The sequence below is a fragment of the Malaclemys terrapin genome, chromosome 1 (genome assembly GCF_027887155.1).
Source record: "Malaclemys terrapin pileata isolate rMalTer1 chromosome 1, rMalTer1.hap1, whole genome shotgun sequence".
Taxonomy (NCBI): Eukaryota; Metazoa; Chordata; order Testudines; family Emydidae; genus Malaclemys; species Malaclemys terrapin.
In genome coordinates, this window is record NC_071505.1 from 216398113 (window position 1) to 216424056 (window position 25944).

Here is a 25944-nt window from a genome sequence, read left to right on the forward strand (position 1 = left end):
TAGATGTGGAAAGGGGCATAAACAAAAGAAAGAAGGAAGACTGTCTTAGGAGCTTATTTTGTATTAACAGGAGAAGCAGGGAGCAATGTGGGTTCTGGAGAGACCAGAGGAGCTAGAAGTGGTGGCTGTAGTAATCATGCTGAAAGAATGCTTGGACAGGAGGATTAGCATTATGGATAGAGAGAAGATTCAATTTTAGATATATTATGAAGGAAGCAGCACCAGGATTTGGACCCAGCCTAAGTGCATATGAGGCAAAAGAAGGCAAAGTCAACCTGAACCCCAGGGTTACAGGGCCTTAGTGACTGCAAGGATCAATAAGTTCTATAGTAAACTTTGTTGATTCATTACTGACTACCCTCCATCTCTTTCAGAATGACATGATGTTAACAAGGATTGGGCCACAAGTCATTATGGAAAGAGAAGGGACCTAGCTCCTTTTCCAGTCAAAGGGCACTGTGTGGGTCCAGAATGACCAGGAAAAAAGGATGTGACATCCTGGGGAAGAGAATCACCCACAGGGAAAAAGAGAGGTGTTGTGAAATAGCCAGCAGGGTGGAGGCCACAGATAGGACAGTCCTTAGACGTTCAGATATTCAAGTCTTAGCACAATGGATGCAGCATTCTTTTAAATTAATGAAACAATCTTAGCAGTTCAGCATCTATCACTTTCCAGGATTGTGGAGGGAACTGGGAGCCTCAAATAGCAATTTCAAGAAAATATTTTTAACTAATATCTCCAACGTACATATAGCGAGAAGTGTTCATTGAACAGACAACTGTTACCAATTAAAGTTTCCATAAAAATTCAATGTTTCCATTAATGAAAGTTTAATTTGCAATTTTTTGTATTTCCTCAAATGTCAAGTTTGAGTCAAAACCATAAGCATCTATTGATATTGTCATTGTGGATCATCTGTATCGAACAGTACAGTTACCTGCTGTTTTAGTTGGGCTTCCTGCTGCTTCATCTGCTCACATTTGTGTCTGGATTCAGTGGCTTCTTTTAATAGCTAAAAAGTGGAGAAAATGGTACTGTATTATCGCACATTATATCGACGGGCAAAATTTTAAGGATAATGTAAATGGGAACAAACAGTTACTCACCTTCTTGTAGCTGTTCTTCGAGATGTGGTGCATATGTCTATTAAATTAGGGGGGTGTGCCTCGTGCACCAGTGCTGGAAAGTTTTCCCTAGTGGCACCCACAGGGCTGGCCAAGTCTGCAGCCAGGCATCCCTTGAGCTGCAAGCACAAAGTATATAAAGGGAAGAACTGCACCACCCACCCTTCGGTTTCTTTGTACCAGAATCTTAGATGAGAGACTCTAATGCGTTGGGGAAGGAGGGTGGGTTGCATAAAGGACATATGCAGCACATCTCGAAGAACAGTTACGAGAAGGAGAGTAACCATTTCTTCTTTGAGTAATTGCATATGTCCATCACACTAGATGACTCCCAAGCTGTTTTCAATGGAGCTGTGGGCTAGGAGTCTGATCGGAAGATGGACTACAGGACTCTTCCTCCCATTCACATATTTCCTTGATGCAACAGTAACTCTGTAATGTTTAGCAAATGTGTGGACTCAAGACAACTTTGTCCCTATTGTAGACATCTGCAAAGCGGCAATTTCCCAGAAATACAGTGGAGGCTTAGTGGACTCTGATTGAATGCACAGACAGCTTCCCTGGGGGCATCCTGGGCACCACAGCTGGTGATCCACTTAGAAAGCCATTGCACTGTTACAGGATGCCCCCTCGTTTGTTCTTGATAGAAAACAAACAGTTGGGAAATGGACCTGAAAGGGCTTCCTAGCGATTGGTACCATGATCTGACGTGGAGCCATTACCAGTGGTCTTGGAACAGACACTGAGAAAAGCAATACAGGACCTAAGGTCACAGGCATCATAACATACCCCAAAGCGTGCACCATGTGTACTGGTTCTGGAAGGACACTCAATCTGGATGATCAGTGACAGTGGTACTGAGAGGTTCAGCAGATCTTTAGCAAGCTTCGTATGCCTCTGAAGTGGTCTGTACCGAAAGGGGTCTTTGCCCCGCTGCAAGCAGGGGCAATGGTTCCACCATATGTGCCAATAAAGTAGCCAGTATTGACGGTCCTGGACGTGGATCCACAGCTCTACTTTAGAAGAGCCACTAGACTGCGGTACTGGGGAGGGGTGGGCTGAAGGGCATGCTCTACCTACGGTACCAGAGTGGCTTAAGCTCTGCAACTAAGGAATTCTATATGGAGGACTTTGAAGAAGACAAAACAGTCCCCTTACAATGCTCAGAGCATTTATGTTTCTTTGAGGACTGCTGTGGTGAGGGAGATTTTCTTTTGTCTCGGTCCACAGGTATGGCTGGGGGAGCACATGTGAAAAGCGTGGTCAAGGAACTCCCTTGGTCAGATTCTGATGCTGGGCAAAGAGCAGCCCCTATGAGGACGTATGAGAATCTTCTCTTTGTTCTATTGTTCTGGTCTTGAAGCCTTGGAAGACTGCTCACCTGTCACCTAAACACTTCAAACAGTGAGAGCGAGGATCACTCACAGGAACTGGTTTGTGACACCCAGAGCAAGGCTTGAAGCCAGGGCACTTTGGCATAGTCTCCCCTGGTACCAAGTCGAGCCTGGAGCTGAATCCTGACAATAAGGAAGAGAAAAAAAGAAGAGGGGTTCCAAAGGACCATAACGAGTATCACTGTTAAGTACAGCTAGGCAACTATTAGCTATAAATACCAGGAGGAATGAGGTGCCAGCATGCTTCAACCATGGACAGTAAGGAGGAACCAAAGAATAGGCAGGGCAGCTCTGCCTTTTATACCCTCGGCTCAGAGCATGAGGGACACCATGGCACTGGCATGGCTGCCCCTCTGGGTGGGTACTAGTAGGGAAAATTCTCCAGCATATCTGCACAAGGTGTGCATGCTCCTAGTGTAATAGACATATGCAATCATTTGAAGAACAATGGCTTGATACAAAGTAATATAAAAGAGAAACTTCGATTTACCATGAAACTTCATACAGTTGAACATGTTCTTGCCTACTCTTGTATTAAATGGTTAAAAAATTAATTTGTTAAAGAACAAAATAGGTAAAAATTGTGCCAGATTACTTATCATTGTGTTCTCCCGTCTGTCACAAATTAATAGTTCTTAGCTGATATTTTAAAACCATTTACTGATATACTGAAATTGATTTTATTACACGGGAAAATCTCTCAAACAGTTGGGAAAATTCAGTTTGTGTTTGCATTCTGGTAGAACACTTACGTGTTAAACGATATGCAGAAGTACAATAAAAAGCTATTTTACTACAAAAATATATGAATGCCCAAGCGTGGAAAAAATGTTATGTAGTACAATTAGCTTCACACTTGTGATGTTCTCCTGTCATGTATGTTAAAGAAGTTATTTGCAAAGACTGGACTGCTTCGACGATTGTCTTATATGAAACAAAACTATGCCAGTAACATTAACGACTGCTGTACGTAAAGCAGTAATGCTGAAGAGAGAAAGTGTAGTGATGTCAAAGTGGGAGAGTTTTTGTCAAACTTGGCTAAAATTTAAACTTTCTAAAAATCTACTTTGTCTAATTTAAAATCAGGAGATTATCAGCATGTCTTAGCTTTTAGAAAAGAGAAGATTCACACACCTGTACTTCTAAGCAAGAATTCTTCACCAAAACAGTGTGGTATCCTCTATCTTTAAATCTCAGTCTTCATAAGATTGGTGAACATGGCCAGAAGTTACTTGATTTTTTTGACCCCTCCATCCCAAATCACACATAAATACTCATTCTCAATGAAGACTATATTCATGCCAATTTTGAAACTTCAAGTTTTTTTTCTATACCCTATCTATAAACACATAATAAAAACAAATAGAAGACATAGCCCTCTCCCCAACACCTTGTAAGATTTTGTTCAAATTCTGGAAACAAAGTCACTACTTTGGGTGGAGGGGAGTGAATATTTAGGGCCTGAACCAAAGACTAACTGACTTTAAAAAGGCTTTGGATCAGGCCTATAATGCCTAAAGCCATTTCATCACCAGGAGGGCACGTTTTCAATTGAAGACTTCAGTGTTACGTAGTTTCCACCCAAGCTGCTACTGCTTGGAAGAATGCAAGTAAAAATTCTTAGTTTTACAGTCTCATGTGCTCAGAAAACACTGGGCACACACTTCCTGGTAACAGCAATTGCTCTTAAAGGTGCTTACATTATTTCTGCTTTCACCCTCTTTCTGCCTCACATTTCTTATAGCATAGCTGACCAAATTCAGGCATCAGAAGAACAAGGAAGTGTGCTGCAAAAAAACTGCAGCTGCATGCACATTATTTGTTTGCACCTGTATAGATGTATATTGCAGGTACAATTCAGATTCCTTTTAATTTATTTAAGCCATTTGGATCTTAGTATCTTATAGAAAAGCCCTTAGCCCTATCTTAGCCCTAAATATGCTGCCCCTTCAGTTGCTGTGTTTTTTGTTTTTTAAAGTAAGCTCAGAAGCAACTTACAAACTCCCTCTCTCTCTGATGTTTTTCCTCGGCTTCTTTTATAAGTTGTGTTGTTTGCTGAAGTTTGGCATCCACCAGTTGTTGCTGTAATTCTTTATGCTTGAACACTTTGTCAATATGCTAAGGAAAAAGTAAAACCTGACAGTGTAATATGAGCAGTACATAGTTAAACCAACATAAAAGATATTTTAATGGAAAAAAAAAAGTTTTAAAAACAGTATTAGTATTCAAGTCTGGTGATCCAATGGTCAGGGTTGACTGACCATTGGATCACAATATATGTGGTGTTTTTCTTTAAGCCCAACCTCCAGAGTCAAGTGAATACAGGAGAATTTGAACTTTCATTTAAAAAAGTTTCTGCCCCTCACAGTCGATGAGAGAAGCATGAAAACATGACCCAACCATGTTTTACTTAAAAAACAGAAAGTAAATGCAAAGAATTGCAAACTGTGGCCTACAAACAGCTGATTGGTCACATCTCATTACCAGCTGTTAAATAGCACTAAATTACATTAATTTCCTAGTTTTCCTTTTCCACAAACAACTGCTCTGGTTGCCACAGGAGGTGATCATGAATGAGAGAGGAGAGAAGTTGTTCATGACAACCTAAGTATTAGAAAACAATCCACACTATGAAAAAAATCAGAACACACGTATTCTACAACTGCTGGTTGGGAACCAAAGAAAGCCGTAGTACTCACTATGAAAGTGAACTGATTTTAATCATTATCACTTCTAACTTTTATTTACAACATAAATGTAAATGTAGTTTAATAAATAACCTTAATTTTACTTTCCTATACTTCGAACAGACAACTGTGTACTTCATCAGTGAATATGATTTCCTCAGTATCAATCTAATATAGAGCTCAATTAAAATATTTATCTTGAATACATATCTACACCCAGTTACATTTGAGGAATCAATGTATAACAACTGAAATTTGAGGAAAGCTGAACTTTAAATTGTAGCACCACTAAGCAAAGTGAGGAAAAGTTTATAATAAATAAAATTTCTAAATTAAATATTACTGATTATATATAAAAATTGAAAAAACATACTACATTTTTTAAAGTCTCAATTGTAAAGATCTTAGAAATAGGGTGCAATTTCAGCAGACGTTATGCAAGAAACAGGAGTTAAGTGGACAAAACAAAGGTAATGGAAAGTTGGGCAGCACACACTTGGGAAACAAAGCAGGCTCCTTAAAAGTTCATGAGAACAGCAGCACATTGTTTCAAACAATTAAATACTCTTTTTTTCATAAACTAATTTAGAAGAATTCATTTAAACATATGTTTGCATAAGATGACTAAGTCAACAACCCAAAATAATCTACAAAAGACCTTCCTAAACATGTTCCACCACTTTTACTCTTGTTTTATCCACTCAAATTGAACCATTACCTTATAATATAATGAAAAATGCGCAATTGCTAATGACTTAATGCACCACACATTTTAGTGCAATTATAATAAGGCCATTAATGTCAGTGGAAATGTCTGGAAAAATGGATCCTTTGAGCTCTGTTAGGGATCCAGAGAACCCCATGGAAATGGGATGGGGATTGAAAGAAGAGATTTTGGGCCAAATAGCCTGAAATTAAAAAAGGCATTTATCTTTATTTATGTAGAGTATACCATGCAATTTTACCCCTTAAATTACTGAAGAATGTTTTTAGAAAGCCACCACTTAAATGTAGTAAGGAAACTAATTTGAGTGCCTATGGAAGCATAAATTTAAATTACCTCTTCCCGCAAAGCATACTGTTCAATTAGTTTCTTCAGCTTCTCCCCCAATTCAATATTTTCTTGGCGGAGCTTGGCATTGTGTATATCATGCTGTTCCAGCTGGGCCTGAATTTCATTCAGTGTAATCTGGAAATGTGCAGTTGCTTCTTTACGTCTCTCCTCTTCTTCACGTGCTTGCTGCATGTTTTCTTCCTTTTATCCAAAAGGATTTGTTAATGGTGTGCAAGTCAAAAGTGATGCAATATGCCCGTATAATCAATATTTAAGATAGAGATGGGTCAAAATAAACACTTCAGGTATGAATACTTCCACAACATTGGTATGTTCAAAAACCAAAACCAAAGTTTTGCCCAAACTGACAAAATTAAATCCTTACCAATTCAGTGCGCTTTGTGTGGATAAGAGATCAAATGTGCTATCAGAATGCTTCTTTAGGGAAGCTGGTTCCTGGTCTTGCAACCACTCTGGATTTAGCTAGGTGTTTTAATGTAGATATTTTAATATACATTCAGCAGTCTATTACCATGCTCTATATATTTTGGTATTGGCAAGTGAAGCTCTAGCATTTTTTTTCTGTTTTTACTTTTCAATTGATCTAAAACTGATATGGTTTATTGTATGCTTGAAGAGCATTCGTCTTTATGGCTTGAGAAAGAGTTTAACTGATGTAAGTATGGTTTGGTAAGGCCAGCAATGATTATCCAGGAGGCAAAAAAATCCTGCATTGATACATTTGAAACAGAAAGCTGAATGGTTTGTGTTCACCTCCTCACCAATGTTTTTGTACTTCAATTAAAAGCTACCCTAAAGTTAATAAAACAGTTATTTGGTGAAGCAATTCCCTACAATAACCACCCAGGGAAATGAATGGAATCTCAATCTCCTTTCCATCTTACTCCTGCCAATTCAAGCTTTGTTTATATCTTGTCATTTTACATTGTTTTGATTTCATTCATGTTATTTTACTAGCAGCCAACACCACAGCTCTCAGTAACTATTACGGCAAGACTAGACACTACAGCAGTCTAAACTAGTATGATCCATGGACCAGTTTAAGTAAGGAAACTAACTAAAGTAAACACACCAATTCCCACAATCCTGATACTCAAAAGGGTTGTTATTCTCTACTGATCTGGGTATTGGACATGAAACAGCGCAAATACCAGCTAGCTAGCAGAAAGTATGAATATAAATAGCAAATCAGAAATAGGGTTTACCTTAAAACACAAATAAACTAACCTTTAAAGTCTTGTTATGACGCTGAAGCTCCCGGCACAGAGATTCCAGTTTGCTGCGTGCTAGAATGGCCTTGCTATGCTCACTCTGCAAGTGGACTTTCTCTTTCACAACCTGTGCTTGTTTCTTCTGCAGTATCTTCATCTGCTTTTGAACATTCCGGCTCTCCTCCAACTAAAGTTAGAGAGTATATTTAAGAAAATGTAGATGAGTGCGCCATCTTTTTCAGCCTAGTCAAAACAACTTAAACTAAGATTGAATGAACTTTAAATAGCTTCAGAAGAGAACAGTGAAATCTACAGACCTTCACCAAGACCAGAGTAGACTACTACAATTGTTTGGGGTATTTTTTTTTTGTCCTGTGGACAAGTTAATTCCGAATGTGTGTATGGACAGTCTTGGAACATGAGACTATGAAAACCTATTCTGATTGACCAAAAATTTCCTCTGAGTTACAAGGTCTATAGAACTGTTAACCAACGGGCTCTCAGCCTGCATGCAGTTATGCAAGCAGAACCAGACCTATCAATCACTGATATGTGAGAGTATGGACAGGCACGCTGAAAAACTTGCCAATTTAAACAGCTTTCACAGCTAAGGATAACACCCCGTAGACTGAAACTTGTTAGTAAGTTTATATATGCTATAGTAATAAGCTGTCAATTTCTTCTGCAGAGCATATTTCTTAAGAACCAAGCTGAATGGACCAACAGGCCTTTTTAATCCTATACATCAAAGAAATTCTCCAAAGATGGGAGGATTGGATCAGAAAAAGGAAATTTTTGGTAATTCAGAATAAGTTTTCCTATTCTTTCATCTACAAGGTCCTCAGATGCATTAACCAATGGGATTGTAATAGATGTAGGTGATGGCCTAGCTTTTTATTGCAACATGGTGACATCTGTTAGCAAACTTACTGAAATGTCTTGTTTCAGAATAGCAGCCGTGTTATTCTGTATCCGCAAAAAGAACAGGAGTACTTGTGGCACCTTAGAGACTAACACATTTATTTGAGCATAAGCTTTCGTGGGCTAAAACCCACTTCATCGGATGCATGCAGTGGAAAATACAGTAGGAAGATTATACACACACACACACACACACACACATATACATACACACACACACAGAACATGAAACAATGGGTGTTACCATACACACTATAATGAGAGTGATCAGTTAAGGTGAGCTATTACCAGCAGGAGAGAGAAAAAACTTTTTGTAGGGGTAATCAAAATGACCCATTTCCAGCAGTTGACAAGAAGGTGTGAGGAACCGTAGGGGGAAAAATAAACATGGGGAAATAGTTTTACTTTGTGTAATGATCCATCTACTCCCAGTCTTTATTCAAGCCTAATTTAATGGTGTCCAAATGTCTTGATTACTTACTTTACTACAAGCTAATGACAACTGATGGGGAAGAGGTGAACTAACTGAAGGTTGATCATCTTAATTGGCTGGAATCTTCTAGAACAAACATTATACATATATCTATTTGTATACCAGGCCATCATTGTTCATGGTGGTCTACAAAGCACATTAAACGAGTTAAAAGACATGGTCCCTGGCCCTCGTCAATCTAAACTGCCAAGACAAACCTACAGAAATAAATTCAGAAGAGGTTGGAGAAGGGAAAGGAGTGTTCAGTCATTAAACCTCCTCCTCGAACACAAAAAAAAAGATGCCTAGCCATCAAACGTCCTCCCTAAACAAAAATATCACAGCTATTAACCCCACTGCCCTCAACACGAACAACCCATGTTATAGGCCTATGTAAATAAACCCCCACTTCTCTCCCCCAAATACCCCCTCCATCAACTCCCCCCGCACTTATCCCCAACCAAACCTTGCTGATAAATATGGAAAGTTCTGTTAATGGAGGTTTGTGACATCACATCTCTGTAGAGCCCCTCCCCTTCCAGCTCTGTTCCTTTTTCTACTGCTGCTTATGAGCCTGTGTTTGCGCTGTAGGAAGAAGGAGCCGACTGCCCACCTCTACCTTCATGTGATCTGTGAGTCTTTAAAGGTCCTGGGAGGGGACAACATGCCCAAAAACATTTTGACTGGATGGAATCTTCCAATCAGCAGCGCTTAGAAAGACTGAATAGCTACTGGTTGATTAAAGTTCAAGAGATACTTCATAACTGAGACAGCAATCCAGAAGTAGTGAGACATTAACAATAGTAATATCATAAATTATGTAGAGTTGAGGAAAGCCAAAATAATTTTTTATATATATAATTACTGGACACGAACATGGAAACACTGTTAAAACTAAGTGCAAGTTATATCAGACAAATGTAGATAGAATGGAGAACCCTCACTTGAGGAATTCTTGTGATGTGTCCAGCTACTGTCAAAAGATTATAGGCAAACAGCAAGGAAGAGTAAACCAGTCTACCTCAAAGTTTGTTTTCTTCTGTGTACTCTTCTTCTACTTTGTCGTTGACAGCAGCATCGTGAAGTCTGGTGTCTTTTGAATAAATACGGTGATGTAAGTGGCAATGAAAATGATGCTAATTCCATTTCTTCATCTTCAATTAAGAATTTTGTTACTTTATTTGCTTCGGCATCAAAAACTCCTACTCCTGGAAAGTCTTCAGATGTTCATCAAATCAGTATCAAAAGTTTTTTATATAAAATGTCCTACTACAAGAAAAACGAACTTACCCCTACATTTGCTAGAAGTAATTATGCCAGCAATACTCCATTTCATATAATCGAAAATCTTTATACACTAAATTTATTTTTGTAAGTTGCATCCAAAGGACCAAGAAAGAAATGGCTTGCAGAAGTTTTCTGAATGCCAAAGCAGAGGATGTGAAAAAGAGTTTGGTGTTCTTACCGCATAAGTGCCTCATGTACTTCTAGCGTCTGGAGGGATGGAACAATATTTGCAGTGAAGATATCAACTTCATGGTGATAACCCCACAGCCAGTGTTTTATTTATTCCAATGTGTAACTGAGCATCACCACACAGCCCAGTATATTGCTGACCAGTTAAAAAATATAATTAGTGAATTGGGTCCACAGAAGGTTATTTTTGTTGTGAACAACAACATGGCTAACATGAACACTACTTGAGTTTTGCTGATGTGTATCCACAACTTCTGTGTTATGGATATGCTGCCCATATTATGCAGTTTTTCACTTGCAAAGTTGTAAGATCTTCAACATCACACCACATGCTACAAGTGAAAAGCGCAGTCAAGATTTTCAAAAGCAAACAAGTACCAGCAAACATTTTTCAGCATCAGTTAGTATAGCACTCAGTTTCATTCACACTGAGTAAGCCTACTCTTACTCGATGGGCATCTTCTATTAAATGTCTTGAACTTCAAATATGCAAAAAGACTCTTCATTCAGCTGCTGTTGAAGAAGGGGTGGCCGGGTGTTCTCCCTGAGTAGTCTGCACTAACATTCTTGATGATGATGTCTTTTGGATGTGAAAAGACAATTTCATTTAACTGAATGATACTGTAGATAAGTCATTTAGAATATGAAAAATAATAGTTCTGCACTGTCTGATGCCAAGAACGAGTTTCTCAATGTTAAGAAACATGCAAGAATACTGAACACAGTTCATTTACAAAAGTGGAAGAGAATGAGAGACAAGATAGTATCACAAAAATCAAGTGATCACTCTCGCTCATAATACGGCCTACCTTCTGGATCCATGCTTCCAGGGCCAAAATCTGACCATGAATCTGATTCAGCTTGTGATCTCAGAGTGACTGTTGCAAATGTTAAAGGAAATACAAACAAACAAACAAGCAATGATGATGGAGACAGCAAAATATAAAGCAAAAAGAAGCCCAGGCAGTTCTAAAACAATGCGAAGTGCAGTCCCAGCAGCTGAATATAAAAACAACATGCTCCATCATGGTGGAAAGGGTTGTGTCCTCCTCATGTTCTTGCTACAGTAGCAGATATTCTTTTAACACTTGCATGTGCTACTGCATCTGCGGAACAAAACTGGTTGGTTTGGGGAATCATAATTCAAGAAACAGAAACAGATTGAAGACCTTCACTGCTGGGAAGCTGGTGATCACGTATCACAAAATATGATTAAAGAAAGATGAAAAGTTCATCTGAAGAATATTAAGTTAAGAGGGAAAATAAGTTACTGATTAATTTGATAACAAAGATATAGATGAAACAGTTGATGCTTAATGATGAAAAGATAATGAACAGCATGATGCTTGAAGAGCTGACCTGTTGCCAACCTAGCATAATTCCATTTAAAATTGACTTTTTTTCTTTTTTTAGTTGCTATGTTTGTTTTATTTCATTTTTCTTTTGCAATTGTTCAATCTTGAATAAGGTTCATATTTAAACATTAACCTAACATGGCTAAAAAAGGTAAACATTTTTTTTGGTGTGAAATTCACCATTTCACATTTATCTGAATTAAAATAACTAATTTTTTTTTGGACATAGGCATAATTATTTAAGACTAAACCTACTGCAGACTATGAAGTCTTACTTTTGTTTGGTACTGCTGTAGATAGAGACAAGCACCTACAAGATCTCTATCAAGCATTCTTAAAACTACAATACCCACCTGCTGAAGTGAAAAAACAGATTGACAGAGCCAGACGAGTACCCAGAAGTCACCTCCTACAAGACAGGCCCAACAAAGAAAATAACAGAACACCACTAGCTGTCACCTTCAGCCCCCAACTAAAACCTCTCCAGCGCATCATCAGAGATCTACAACCTATCCTGAAAGATGATCCTTTACTCTCACAGATCTTGGGAGACAGACCTGTTCTTGCTTACAGACAACCCCCCAACCTAAAGCAAATACTCACCAGCAACCACACATCACTGAACAAAACCACTGACCGAGGAACCTATCCTTGTAACAAAGCCCGATGCCAACTCTGTCCACATACCTATTCAAGTGACATCATCATAGGACCTAATCACATCAGCCATACCATCAGGGGTTCGTTCACCTGCACATCTACCAATGTGATATATGTCATCATGTGCCAGCAATGCCCCTCTGCCATGTACATTGGCCAAACTGGACAGTCTCTACGCAAAAGAATTAATGGACACAAATCTGACATCAGGAATCATAATACTCAAAAACCAGTGGGAGAACACTTTAACCTGTCTGGCCATTCAATGACAGACCTGCGGGTGGCTATCTTACAACAGAAAAACTTCAAAAACAGACTCCAAGGAGAGACTGCTGAGCTGGAATTGATATGCAAACTAGATAGAATCAACTCAGGATTGAATAAGGACTGGGAATGGCTGAGCCATTACAAACATTGAATTTATCTCCCCTTGTAAGTATTCTCACACTTCTTATCAAACTGTCTGTACTGGGCTATCTTATCACTTCAAAAGTTTTTTTTTTTCTCTTAATTAATTGGCCTCTCAGAGTTGGTAAGACAACTCCCACCTGTTTATGCTCTCTGTATGTGTGTGTATATATCTCCTCAATATTTATTCCACTCTATATGCATCTGAAGAAGTGGGCTGTAGTCCACGAAAGCTTATGCTCTAATAAATTTGTTAGTCTCTAAGGTGCCACAAGTACTCCTGTCTTTGTTTTGTAATGTTTAAATCAAAGATTGCTGTAAAGTAGTTTTAAAACTGAACAAGTTACTGTTATTAACTAACACGACAGAGCACTGCATATGTCTATCACAGTTAATATTTCATACTGCCTTTCAAGTTCTAGTTGTATACAGACATAAAATTAGACCAAATGTGCAAGCTTTTTGAACTGCACCGACTGTCATAAATGTAGGAGTTTATGTTAGATAGTTAGCAGTGATCCTAGGGCTAATTTCATTAATTGGAAAAACAGGTAACGTGGACTGAATACTGTAGATTCGGGTTTCTCAAACAGGGGGTCCACTGGCCCCACTGATCAACTCCTCCCCCTCCCTCCCAGTGCCTCATGCACACTGGGGAACAGCTGTTCAGCAGCCTGTTGGAGGTGCTGGGAGGGCGGGGACATGGCACGCTCGGGGGAGCGGGTGGAATTATGTCTGGGTCCCTCGGTCCTGCTGATCAACTCCTCTCCCTCCCTCTCAGTGCCTCCGTGTGTTTCTGAAATGCCTTTTCACTGACTGCCCCGACCTCAGGAAGCACACCTGTCAGACAACCTTCGTTGCGTGCAACTGCCCAACCACACACTAGATGCACTCCTACCCGGAGCAGACAGGAATTATTGGATCTCCTGGGCTTACAGGGAGAGGAGTTTGTGCAAGCACAGCTATGGTTTAGATGTAGAAATATCTAATATCTAATAGAACACCTATGAGAAGATTACACAGGAGATGCATGCAGAGGGGTATGACAGGGATCAGCAGCGGTGCCATGTGAAAAAGAAAGAATTCCGCCAGGGATGGCACAAGGCCAGTGAGTGTAATAATAGATCTGGTGCTGCACCACAGACCTACCACTTTTACAACGAATTGCATGCCATACTTGGCAGCAAGCACCCTGAAGACCACTATGGGCACCTCAGAGGAGCCTGTGACCGACACTCCTGATGTGAACAACTAATAGGAAGAGGAGGAGCAGGTGGTGGGGCTTGTTACGTGGCAAGGGACTCCAACCATACCACAAGCCAGGAGCTGTTTGAGATTCTGCTACAGTCTAGCCAGTCCTGTCTGGTGAACATAGATGAGCCTAATGTAGGGGAAGGAAGCTCAGCTAAGTGTGTGCACACATTTTTCCTTAGAATGTTTAAATTTAAAAATGGCCCATGGACCACCCTCAAGTTAAGACAAAGGTATAGACCTTTCAGAGTTTATTTGTGCAAGACGAGGTAAAAAGGTACAAACAGAGGCAGAGTTGGCATCTACTTTTCATTCTGCTGTTGGATTGTGCATCCGGGGGCCAGGCAGTGCTCTTTGCTTATGTTAGTAGGGATGTCCCTTTTATCTTCCTGAGAGATCTCAATGAAACTTTCATGGAGATACTCTGCAATCCTCTCCCAAAGGTTTCTGGGGATTGCGGCATTATTTCTTCTTCTGCTGTAGGACACTTTCCCACGCCACTCGGCAATGAGTTTGGCTGGCACCACTGCAGCATATGGGCTACAGGCACAGGCAGCTTCAGGACAGCAGTAGCAGCTGTGTTCTCTGAGCCTTTGCAAACCTCAGAAGTGAGATATCAACTAAAATCACCGCTGCCTGTGGAAAACAGTGCCAGTAATCAGTGTCACTGCCCTATACTCATGAAATAGGGTCTGAAGTTTTATAGCTTCATGCAACAGAAAATCCTTCCTACTCCTCACCCTTGCTCTGCCATACTTGCTAGGTCTGGAGAGCATTGCAGTGCTGAGGCAGTCCAAAGCTGAAGTGTCTCAATAAGCATTTCTTATTAAAAGTGTTTATGGGAATAAAGGAGGGGATTTTTTAAACTTATTTATCCCTTTCCATGGTGATTGTTAATCCAATGGTACATATGTCTGTTTTTAATCAGCAGCTTCTGGCATGGCAAATTTGAGGGGTGCCCCCTCCATGCTCACAGAACGCCTCACACTCATGAGGCGAAAGAAGAGGACTAGGGAGGACATGTTCAGCAAAATTATGTGAGCTACTGCTGCACTGGACTGTGAACAAAAGGGCTTGGAAGGCCAACATGACTGACAGCAGGAGAAAGAGGACAGGACAAAGGCCCAGGAGTCCCAGCAAGATAAGGAGATGGAAACCCAACTGCACAGAATGGGTCTTCTCCAGCAGCAAACCAAATGCTTCAGACCCCGGTTGACTTACAAGTCCAAAAATCCAAGAATCTCCACCCTTTGCTGTCCTTGGAAAACTCCACGGTCGCCACTCCCTAGATCTCCCCGCCCCACAACATACCACATGCCGTCATAGGCAGAATCCTTACCCCCTACACCACTCTATGCCAGGGGACATCAAGGAAAACCACAGCTTCACATACACCAACCGTGTGGTTCTCACAGGTCAGGTTATGTCTAGCCACAACCAACTACATTTGTGCACTCAAATAGACAAAATGTTTACTCCCTTTCTAATTTTAAATTTTCACCCTTTTAATTTAGGTTAACAGTTTGTATAACATCCCCCCCACCACCAAAATATTGATTTTCTGCATTGTTTCCCCCCCCAAATGAACTCAATGAAGTTCTATTTTTGGAGAATTAAATTTTCTATTGGTTTACAACAAATATTTCAGAGTGCATAGAAGCAGACAAAGCAAACAGTACATGAAAGATACACACCAAGCACCACATAAAATTCATAGATTCAGGAAAAACCTGCACACTTATAAATGCACATCAAACACGACAATTCTTAGCAGCACCCAAAGCTCCAGGCCCAGTGAACACTCCAGCACAGAACACTACTGTGACTGACTGTTGAAATGCTCTTTCAAAGCCTCCCTCAAATGCATAGTTCCACGTTAGGCTCTTATAATAGCTCTGGCATCTAGCTGTTCAATGTCAGGAGACATGTTCCACTTCCACCCAGGCGGCAGCTTTTCCCCCTTTGCCTCACATATATTATGCGGGATGCAACAGAGAGCTATAACCACTGCAATATTTTTCTTACTGAGATCCAAAATCTAGTGAGTAAACTCCACCAGCATTCCTTCAATCTAGCAAAAGTACATTCAATGGTCATTGTGCACCTGCTGAGCTGATAACTGAATCTTCACTAGGTGCTGTCAAGGTGGCCAGTGTACAGCTTCATGAGCTAGGGGAACAAGGGGTAAGCTGGGTCCCCCAGAATCACTTCTGGCACTCCAATATTCTCAATGGTAATCCACCAGTTGGGAAAGAATGTTCTTGCTTGTAGCTTTCTGAAGAGTCTTGTGTTCTTAAAGATGCGAGGGTCATCCAGCTTCCCTGACCAAACCACATCAATAGGTGAACCAATACTGGTTATTCATCAAGGCTTGCATAACCATAGAAAAGTAGCCCTTTCTGTTGATGTACTCTGTAGCAAGGCAAAATAGGGATATGCATGCCATTTATTGTACCACTGCAGTTTGGGAAACCCATTGCTGCAAATCCATCCATTATGTCCTTCTGCACGCTGCTGAGAGGCACAGTCCTGCATAGCAGATGATTAAAGGCCCTAAGCACTTGCATGACAATGGTCCCCACTGTGAATTTTCTAACTCCAAAATTATTTTACACTATTTAATGGCAATCTGGCATTGCAAGTCTAGAGTGCAATCTTATTCATTTCTCCACTGTCAATGCAGCTCTCATTCTGGTGCCCCTGAGCTCAGCTCAGATCCAGGAATGCAGCCTCTCTCATCCCAAAGTTCTGCAGCTACTGATGTTTGTTCAAATCCTACATTACAATGCCATCTTGCCAGTCAGTGCTCATTTCTCGTGCCCAGAACCGGAGCTTCATCTGAAGCTGCTCTGTGAATGCCACCCAACAACCTTGAACGTCCCTCAGCAATCTGTTGTTGGAGAGATCATCATGTCCCCCTTTGCTGAAATACTTCTCTGGGTTTGCAAATACAGGAAAATTGTGCGTCCTGTATTTGCAACGTTCATTCATGAGATAATGCAGAGCTCTGCGGACTCCATGCTTCTGTCAAAGATAGCAGGTACCAAAAAGTGCCAAGCAGGTTGGTAAGATATTTTCTAAAAGGCACAAAAAAATATTGGTTATGGATGGAGAAAGTTGCATGCTGGGACCTTGACCACTAGCTCCCAGAGATACCTGGGCTAGTCTTTCTAGCCAACAAAACATGAAAATTTCCCGCAAGACAATGCACAACATGGTGGTGTGTGTGACACACTGGTATACTTACCCTGAGTGCACTGCACTTTACAACAACAAAGGCACTCACGGTGGGTATGTGTTACATCAACGCAAGCAGCCAAGTGTGCATGCGCCTGAGTGATTTATGCGGCGGTATGCCAACATAGCTTGCGTTGACCATAACTTGTACTGTAGACATGGCCTTATTAAAAAATCTAAAAAGAGTCAGCTTCTCAAGATTGTAATAGAGTATAAATGTTATTTTCTATTGAGATTATGTAATTTAATTCTGAAAACCTGAATGGCTAAAATTAGAAAATTTGTAATAACCAATCATAGTCCAATACTATTTTTGTCTTCTCATACCCTCTACTATTATTTGCAGTTAAGGATAGTTAATAAAACTTTATAAAACTAAAATTTAGCTTTCACACCCCTTTTATATAGTTAAGCAACTGAAATGAAAAGAACTCTAAGGGGTGGTACAGGTAATCAGTTGCTTAATTAAGGTTTGTTCTACATCTTATCTTTCTTACACTGTTATAAAAAATTAGTGCTTTAAAATATATGACTTTTTTGATATTTGACAGTATTTGACCAATGTTTGACTGTCATTTGACTATTTATTACTGTAGTCAAATGTTCAACCTGAAAATGGTTTCCTGCCTTCAAGTCATGTTCAAAGGCCAGTTCTACCTGGGGGGAAAGGAGGGAAACGATCTAAGTTACGCAACTTCATCTACGTGAATAACGTAGCTGAAGTCGACGTACTTAGATAGATTTACTGTGGTGTCTTCACCGCGGTGAGTCAACTCCGCCTGCACCTCTTGCGGTGGTGGAGTACAGGAGTTGATGGGAGAGCGCTCGGGGATTGATTTATCTAGACTAGACGTGATAAGTCAACCCCTGCTGGACTGATCGCTGCCCGCTGATCTGGTGGGTAGTGTAGACATACCCAAAGAAAACTATATTCTCAGGGTTTAAAACTCTCTCTCTACTACTGAAGACTAGTCTACACTAGAATCACTACAGAAGCTGCGCCGCTGTAGCGGATCTGGTGAAGAAGCTATAAGCTGACAAGAGAGCTCTCCTGTCGACTTAATTACTCCACCTCCATAAGAGGCAGCAGCTATGTTGGCAGGAGAAGCTCTCTGACTGACCACAGTGCTGCCTACACCGGCGCTTAGGTCAGTGTAACTTATGTTGCTCAGGGGTAGAGATTATTCACTGAGCTACGTAAATTATACCGAAGTAAGTGGTAGTGTAGACAAGCCCAAAGAGACCAGCGTGTGACGCATGCTCCTACTGAAGGCAACATCAGCTGATGCCTGAATATCCAGTTTGTAAAATTTTAAGATATGAATAGATGTGACCAGGTAGCTATTCTAGAGATTGTTTCATATGGTGTATAAAATCACCCAGGAGGTTGCTACTGCCCTTTATGCTGGTTATGGGAAAGGGAATGACCTATAGGGCTGGGTGGATTGATTTAAAATAAATTTTGAACTTGATTTGCATTTGTACTTTTTAGTTTCTTGAAGAAAGGCAGACTCTCATTGGTTGGTAAACATTAAACCATGTTGATCTGTAGCTAAATATATCCTTAAAACCAAATCTTGTACTACTATTTGCTAACCACGAGGATACATTAGATCTATATACTAGGGCTGTCAAGTGATTAAAAAATTAATCGCAATTAATCGTGAAATTAAAAACATTAATAGTTATTAATAGCAATGTTAAACATTAAATAGAATACCATTTATTAAAATATTTTTGGATGTTTTCTACATTTTCAAATATACTGATTTCAATTATAATACAGAATAAAAACTGTACACCTCTCACTTTATATTTATTTCGGATTACAAATATTTACACTGAAAAAACCCCAAAAGAAATAGTATTTTTCAATTCACCTAATACAAATACTGTAGTGCAATCTTTCTGGTGACATTGTAAATAAGAAGTGGGCAGCATTATCTCCCGTAAATGTAAAACTTTTTTGTCTTAGTGATTGGCTGAATGATAAATAGGACTGAGTGGATTTGTAGGCTCTAAAGTTTTGCAGTGTTTTGTTTTTGAGTGCAGTTATGTAACACACAAAAAAAATCTACATTTGTAAGTTGCACTTTCACGATAAATAGACTGCACTACAGTACTTGTATGAGGTGAATTGAAAATACTGTTTGTTTTTCATTTTTACAGTGCATATATTTGTAATAAAAAATAATAAAGTGAGCAGTGTAGACTTTAAAAAAAATGTAGAAAAAACACCCAAAATATTTAATAAATTTTTATTGGTATTCTATTGTTTAACAATGCGATTAAAACTGCAATCATTCAAAATTATTTTTTTAAAATCACATCATGTGAGTTAACTGCAATTAATAGACAGCCCTACTATACACATTTATTTAAGCAATTATATATCTTAGCAGATTTATTCAGATTCTTAATTTTTACAGTTAGAAATAATGAATGATGCATTTCTTATTTACTAGATAAGGATTAATTTTTTACTCTTGATTTGTGTAAAGCTGCATTTGGATGAAAACGGGAATTCATTTAAAATGCACGGCATTTTAATTTTTATTAGTAAAATAAAACTACCTTAGAGGTGTTGGATACCTAAGAAAAAAGTAGGTTATCAAAACATGTTTTGCATTTTAAATGGATACATTAAACAAAGGAAGAATTATCTGTAGTTAGTGATTTGAACTGATTGTTTCTGGACACCTTGTCCGTCAAGATTTTAAAACTAAGATCTTATTGTCTCACACTTTGTTTCTAATTGTAGATTGGAAAAAAAAGGAAACAAACTCTTCTTTTTGCTCAATTGCCAACTGGATTCTCAAATCTGAATAAACTAGTCACTGAATTGAACTAGATGAAGAAACTGAAATTGAAGAACATATGCTCTTTGCACCTGCAGAAGAAGCTAGCGTTGTCAAAGTTGGTCTACCACTACAACAAACTCTGATTTCAGGTGTTTAAACCAATGCCCAACACCATTTCAATGGCGTAACTGTCTTTAAAACTCGACAGCAAATATATACCGCTTGAATGTTTCTATTTAATTTAAATGATTTTAATAGATTATAGTAAAAAGAAAGTTAAATATGATGATTTTTATCCAAGCTGCTTACAGGATTAATGGACGCACCATCTCAACAATCTTGAAATAGGAGATTTGACCTCTTTCCTTTAGGTGCCCGATGACAGAAAATAAATACAGCATTAGAACTGATGTGTGATTGAGACAGATCCTCAGGGCACTAAGATGATCTAACATATACCAGAGCTCCTCTCTTGGGTGAGATGGTTTTAGACAAGAGGGGCTCCTTAAAAATTGTGTTAATTTTTGGGATAAAGGTCAATTTGTTTGGGGGGGGGGGGGAACCTTATTGTGGAATATGCAGTACTGTTCTCAATTTCAGAGCCCAAGCTCTGATACCTCTTGGGGGGAGGTGATGGTAGCCAGGAAGGCCACCTTGATAGACAGGAAATACAAGGATATCTTTCAGATGGATTCAGAGAGGTGCTGAGTCAGATGAACCAAACTGAGGTCCCATAGCAGTGCTCGATGAATCTTTACATCATCCTTTTAAGATTTTCTCTGAGGAAATGCTTCATATTCCACTGTAAAGAGATCCTCTTTCTGCCTGTAGACAAAAATATGCTAGAAAATGCAGCCACTTGATATTTTAACGTTGAAGCTGTGAAGCTCTTTATTAGACCCTACTGAAAGAATTTGAAGGTCTGTAATATAGTACGTCTCCGTCACCATCTATGTTTCTTGCATCACTGCTTGAATGTCTGCCAGGTTCCAGAATTGGGGGAGGGGGGGGGGGGGGGAATAGTGGAAGCTTTTCTAGATACTAGCCGAGTTGAGACCATGCCTTCCATGTAGCCTCTTGCTTTCATGCGTGACTGCTCAAAAGCCAGGCAGTTATTAGATACTTTGGCTCTGGGTTACAAAATCAGTTCCTGAGAAAACAGATCCTGTCTTAAAGGGTGGATAATGGGAATGGAGTCCTCACTGGGATCAGAAACATTGGGCCTAACTCACCCAATACAGAGCCACTAATACGATCTGTGTTTATTCCCTCCTGATCTTTGCCTATTGCTCTTGGATATCACTTTTCAGAGAAAAAAAGGAGACACCTCACGGCTTGTTCATGATGCAAATAGACCTCTCTCTGGTAATCCAAATTTCCTCATTAGAAACTGAAAGATTTCTGGATGGAGAAACCATTTTGCATGATCTAGCTGTTCCCTGCTTCGCCAGTTGGCTGTGATGTATTTCTTTCCTTGAATATGTAGAAATCTGCTGGACTGGAGGTTTTGCTTCACTCAGGAAGCATCAGAATGTGGACTGACCTTTGCAAGGATGACCACCCCTTTCCAGCCTCCTTATTGATGGAGGCCATTGAACTGGTGATTTCTGTCATGATTAGAGGGAGTTGCTCACTCATAGGGAGAAGGCCAAGTCCAGAACAAATTGCACAAAGTTCTAATAAATTTTTACCATTTCCTCTCCTGCATATTCAAGTGCCCAGGATTTAATTAATCTCTGTGTGAGCTCCCTATCCCTAGAGGCTGGCATCTATGCTGGTTTAGAAACAGTAAGAAAATCCCTTCTTGAAACAATGTGTGCTAAGCCACCATCTTAGACTATTAGTCTAAGAAACTGGACTCTCCAGATGGGATGAATTAAGATGTGAAGAAGGTAGACTGGACCACTAATGTATCAGGGGGTAGCCGTGTTAGTCTGTATCTACAAAAACAACAAGGAGTCTGGTGGCACCTTAAAGACTAACAGATATCTGTTAGTCTTTAAGGTGCCACCAGACTCCTTGTTGTTTTTGGACCACTAATGGATCACATGTACAGACTAAAGGTTTTAAGATCCAGATTTGACCTAAAATATGGGGTGTAGGGGAAGGTTGTCTTTCTAGATTGCTTTAGCTTTAAGTAATTCTTTTTGGAGTTTTTATAAAAGCATTTTTACTTTATCTGCTCACTTTCCAGCCTCAGCTAACAAGCCATTTCCAGAGCTGTGCTGTCAATAATCCTTGTGCAGGAACAAAGTTGTTGTTACAGAATGTTATGACTAGGATTGGACAAAGATTTTTGAATAAGGCTTGTTACAAATGGATTAGCAAATTAATAATAAAAATAAGTATGACTTGTTGATTTAAGGATATTTCCTTTGTATATTTTGACAATTTGTGTTTAAATGGTTTAAAGCTTTAACTTTTTGAATCTCAATGCCTCATTAAATAATTGTCTTACCTCCCCCCATAATTTCCCACAACTGCGAAAATTGTAATTGATAAAAATAAGAGTTTAGAATACATAATCTCTCAACTGTGAAAAGTAGATTTTTATCAATCTAAAATACTAAAAAAATAAACATCCACATAATCAAATATTTAAAATATATAAAAATTAAATTCTGCAAAGCCTAGGTATGACAACATATACAATCAGAATGCTGTTTTCACCTCCATTCATAGCACAAGTAACATAATGGAGAGAAGACAGACTTTACATGGGTTTTTATGCCATCCACGTTTCTTTTCATTACAGCTTTGTATCGTTTGTTTCTTCAAGTATTTGTAGATTAAAAAAATATATATACAATTATTTTCAAATCTACTTTCAGTTAATGTCTACTTCTGTCCTGTTGCAGCTAACTCATGATTAACTCAAAAAAATTAATCACAATTAAAAACATTTATCGCCATTTTAATCGCGCTGTTAAACAGTAGAATACCAATTGAAGTTTATTAAATGTTTTGGATATTTTTCTACATTTTCAAATACACTGATTTCAATTAGAACCCAGAATATATAGTGTACACTGCTCACTTTATATTATTTTTGATTACAAATATTAGCACTGTAAAAATGATAAACAAGAGAAACAGTATTTTTCAATTCACCTCATACAAGTACAGTAGTGCAACTTCCAAACATAGATTTTTTTTGTTACATAATTGCACTCAAAAACAAAACGCTGCAAAACTTTAGAGCCTACAAGTCCACTCAGTCTTATTTCTTGTACGGCCAATCACTAAGACAAACAAGTTTGTTTACATTTATGGGAGATAATGCTGTCCACATCTAATTTACGTCACCAGAAAGTGAGAATAGACATTTGCATAGGACTTTTGTAGCCGGCATTGCAAGGTATTTACGTGCCAGATATGCTAAACATTCGTATGCCCCTTCATGCTTCGGCCACCATTCCAGAGGACATGCTTCCATGCTGATGACGCTCGTTAAAAAAATAAGGCGTTAATTAAGTTTGTGACTGAACTCCGTGGGGAAGATTTGTATGTCTCCAGCTGTGTTTTACCCGCATTCTGTCATATATTTCATGTTATAGTAGTCTTGGATGATGACTCAGCACATATTGTTCGTTTTAAGAACACTTTTGCTAATATTTGACAAAACACAAAGAAGGTACCAATGTGATATTTCTAAAGATAGCTACAGCACCAAGGTTTAAGAATCTGAAGTGCCTTCCAAAATCTGAGAGAGAGGAGGTGTGGAGCATTCTTTCAGAAGACTTAAAAGAGCAACACTACAATGCGGAAACTACAGAACACGAACCACCAAAAAAGAAAATCAACCTTCTGCTGGTGGCATCTGACTCAGATGATGAAAATGAACATGGGCCGGTCTGCACTGCTATGGACTGTTATCGAGCAGAAGCCGTCATCAACATGGACGCATGTCCTCTGGAATGGTGGTTGAAGTGTGAAGGGACATATGAAGCTTTAGCGCATCTGGCTTGTAAACATCTTGCAACGCCAGCTACAACAATGCCATGCGAATGCCTGTTCTCATTTTCTGGCGACATTGTAAACAAGAAGCGGGCAGCATTATCTCCTGAAAATGTAAACAAACTTGTTTGTCTGAGCGATTGGCTGAACAAGAAATAGGACTGAGTGGACTTGTAGGCTCTAAAATTTTACATTTTATTTTTGAATCCAGTTTTATTTTGTAAATAATTCTATATTTGTAAGTCCAACTTTCACGATAAAGAGACTGCACTACAGTCCTTGTATCAGGTGAATTGAAAAATACTATTTCTTTTTTGTTTTTTACAGTGCAAATATTTGTAATCAGAAAAATATAAAGTGAGCAGTGTACACTTTGTCTCCTGTGTTGTAACTGAAATCAATATATTTGAAAATGTAGAAAACCTCCAAAATTATTTAAATAAATGGCACTCTAAAAAAATTAATCGTGATTATTCGTGCGATTAATCGCACTGATAAACGATAATAATCACTTGACAGCCTGAGTAGAAACTCATCCAGATAGAAACCTTGCTAGCCAGTTTTATTCCTTCTCTAAGTACCAAATTATGTCAGAATACATTGTTCTATAATAAACACCTGTTCCCATTCACCTAAATAAAAAACTATGACAGTGAACTGGCAAAGTTATCCTTTTTTGGGGCTGGTTCTGAAGAAAAAAAAAAAAGATCATACGCTTCCATTGCTATTTACAGTCATTAGAGAAACAAACATTCACTTGAGGCAATGTTCTAAAACCAAGGAAGAAACTAAATCTTCAGAAGATATACCTACATTTTTCCCAATTTCCAAAAATATTACTAGATCATCATTTTCTATCACTAATGGCTGAACTACATTGTACTGTCTTGGAAACTTATAGTATGTTGAGCACATTAGAGCACGCTGTGCTGCCTCACATCCAATCCAGAAACTAGTTTTGTGAAAAAGAAATTAATCATACTCCTAACAACTAGCTGATATGTTCAGCAATGGAAAGTTATAAACTTCCAGCATGAGTCAAGTAGACACTGACAAACTTATCAAAAACTAGAAATATTGCAGAATAGGGGCACAGCCTTATCTTACGCCACTAGAAAAAACTTCAATTACCGCTGGACTACAGATGTTGATTTTGTTGCTAGTAGCATTGAAATCTGTTTTATTATTGTATGTTGCAGTACTTCATTATCAGAATACTATTATAATGAAATTCCTCTTTAGGATTATAGAACAGTTATGGAGACCTAGATAAAAGTGAAAACGACTACAAATGTTGAATTTTTATGTTGACTGCAACAATTTCCATCAGAAACCTGAATGTTGCAACCAATATGTTCTGCTAATGCAATGAAATAGCTGAATCGGTTAAAACATCTTTGAATTGAAGAAAAAAATCTGCTATTCTTCCATATTCAATATGTATTTTCACACTGTTAAGTAGATGAATAACTATTTCTCCAAAACCATTTTACAAGAAATAGAAATTTAGATGTACTCTTGGTATTTGTTAGCTACACAGATTACTTACAAGATCAGCGTATTTCTTGCAGAGAGCTGCCAACTTTTCTTCTGGAGTAGAAAGTGTGTTCAAGGCTTGCATCAATAACAGTACTTCTTTTCCTATGGATGAAAAAAAATTAAATACTGAAAAAATCCTATAAAAAGCTTTTTCCTCTGAAAAGAGTTCTGTATTAATGATGATCTAGAATGTTTTTAATGGCATGTTAGTTTAATAGCTGTATATTGTTTTACTAGAGAATGGCAACACAAGTCCCTAAAAAACAAGGAATTCATATAATTAGCTTGCTATTTGTAGACTTGTATAACATGTAGGGTAGTAATATATTTAATTCAACTGCAGTATGCACAGAGCCTTAGACCACAAGAATTCTT

The 25944-nt window shown here is 38.7% G+C and overlaps 1 protein-coding gene across 2 annotated transcripts in view; it reads right to left on the bottom strand.

Annotated features, from left to right (window-relative positions):
- Window positions 1–25944, bottom strand: part of TXLNG (taxilin gamma) — a 47005-nt gene that overhangs the window by 8178 nt on the left and 12883 nt on the right. For both annotated transcript variants that reach the window (XM_054007019.1, XM_054007026.1), the window contains exons 3-7: window positions 25580–25671; window positions 7509–7679; window positions 6267–6461; window positions 4518–4637; window positions 939–1013 (exon numbers count right to left, since the gene is read on the bottom strand). In XM_054007019.1, the coding sequence (XP_053862994.1) occupies window positions 939–1013; window positions 4518–4637; window positions 6267–6461; window positions 7509–7679; window positions 25580–25671 (653 nt within the window). The remainder of the gene's footprint in view (window positions 1–938; window positions 1014–4517; window positions 4638–6266; window positions 6462–7508; window positions 7680–25579; window positions 25672–25944) is intronic.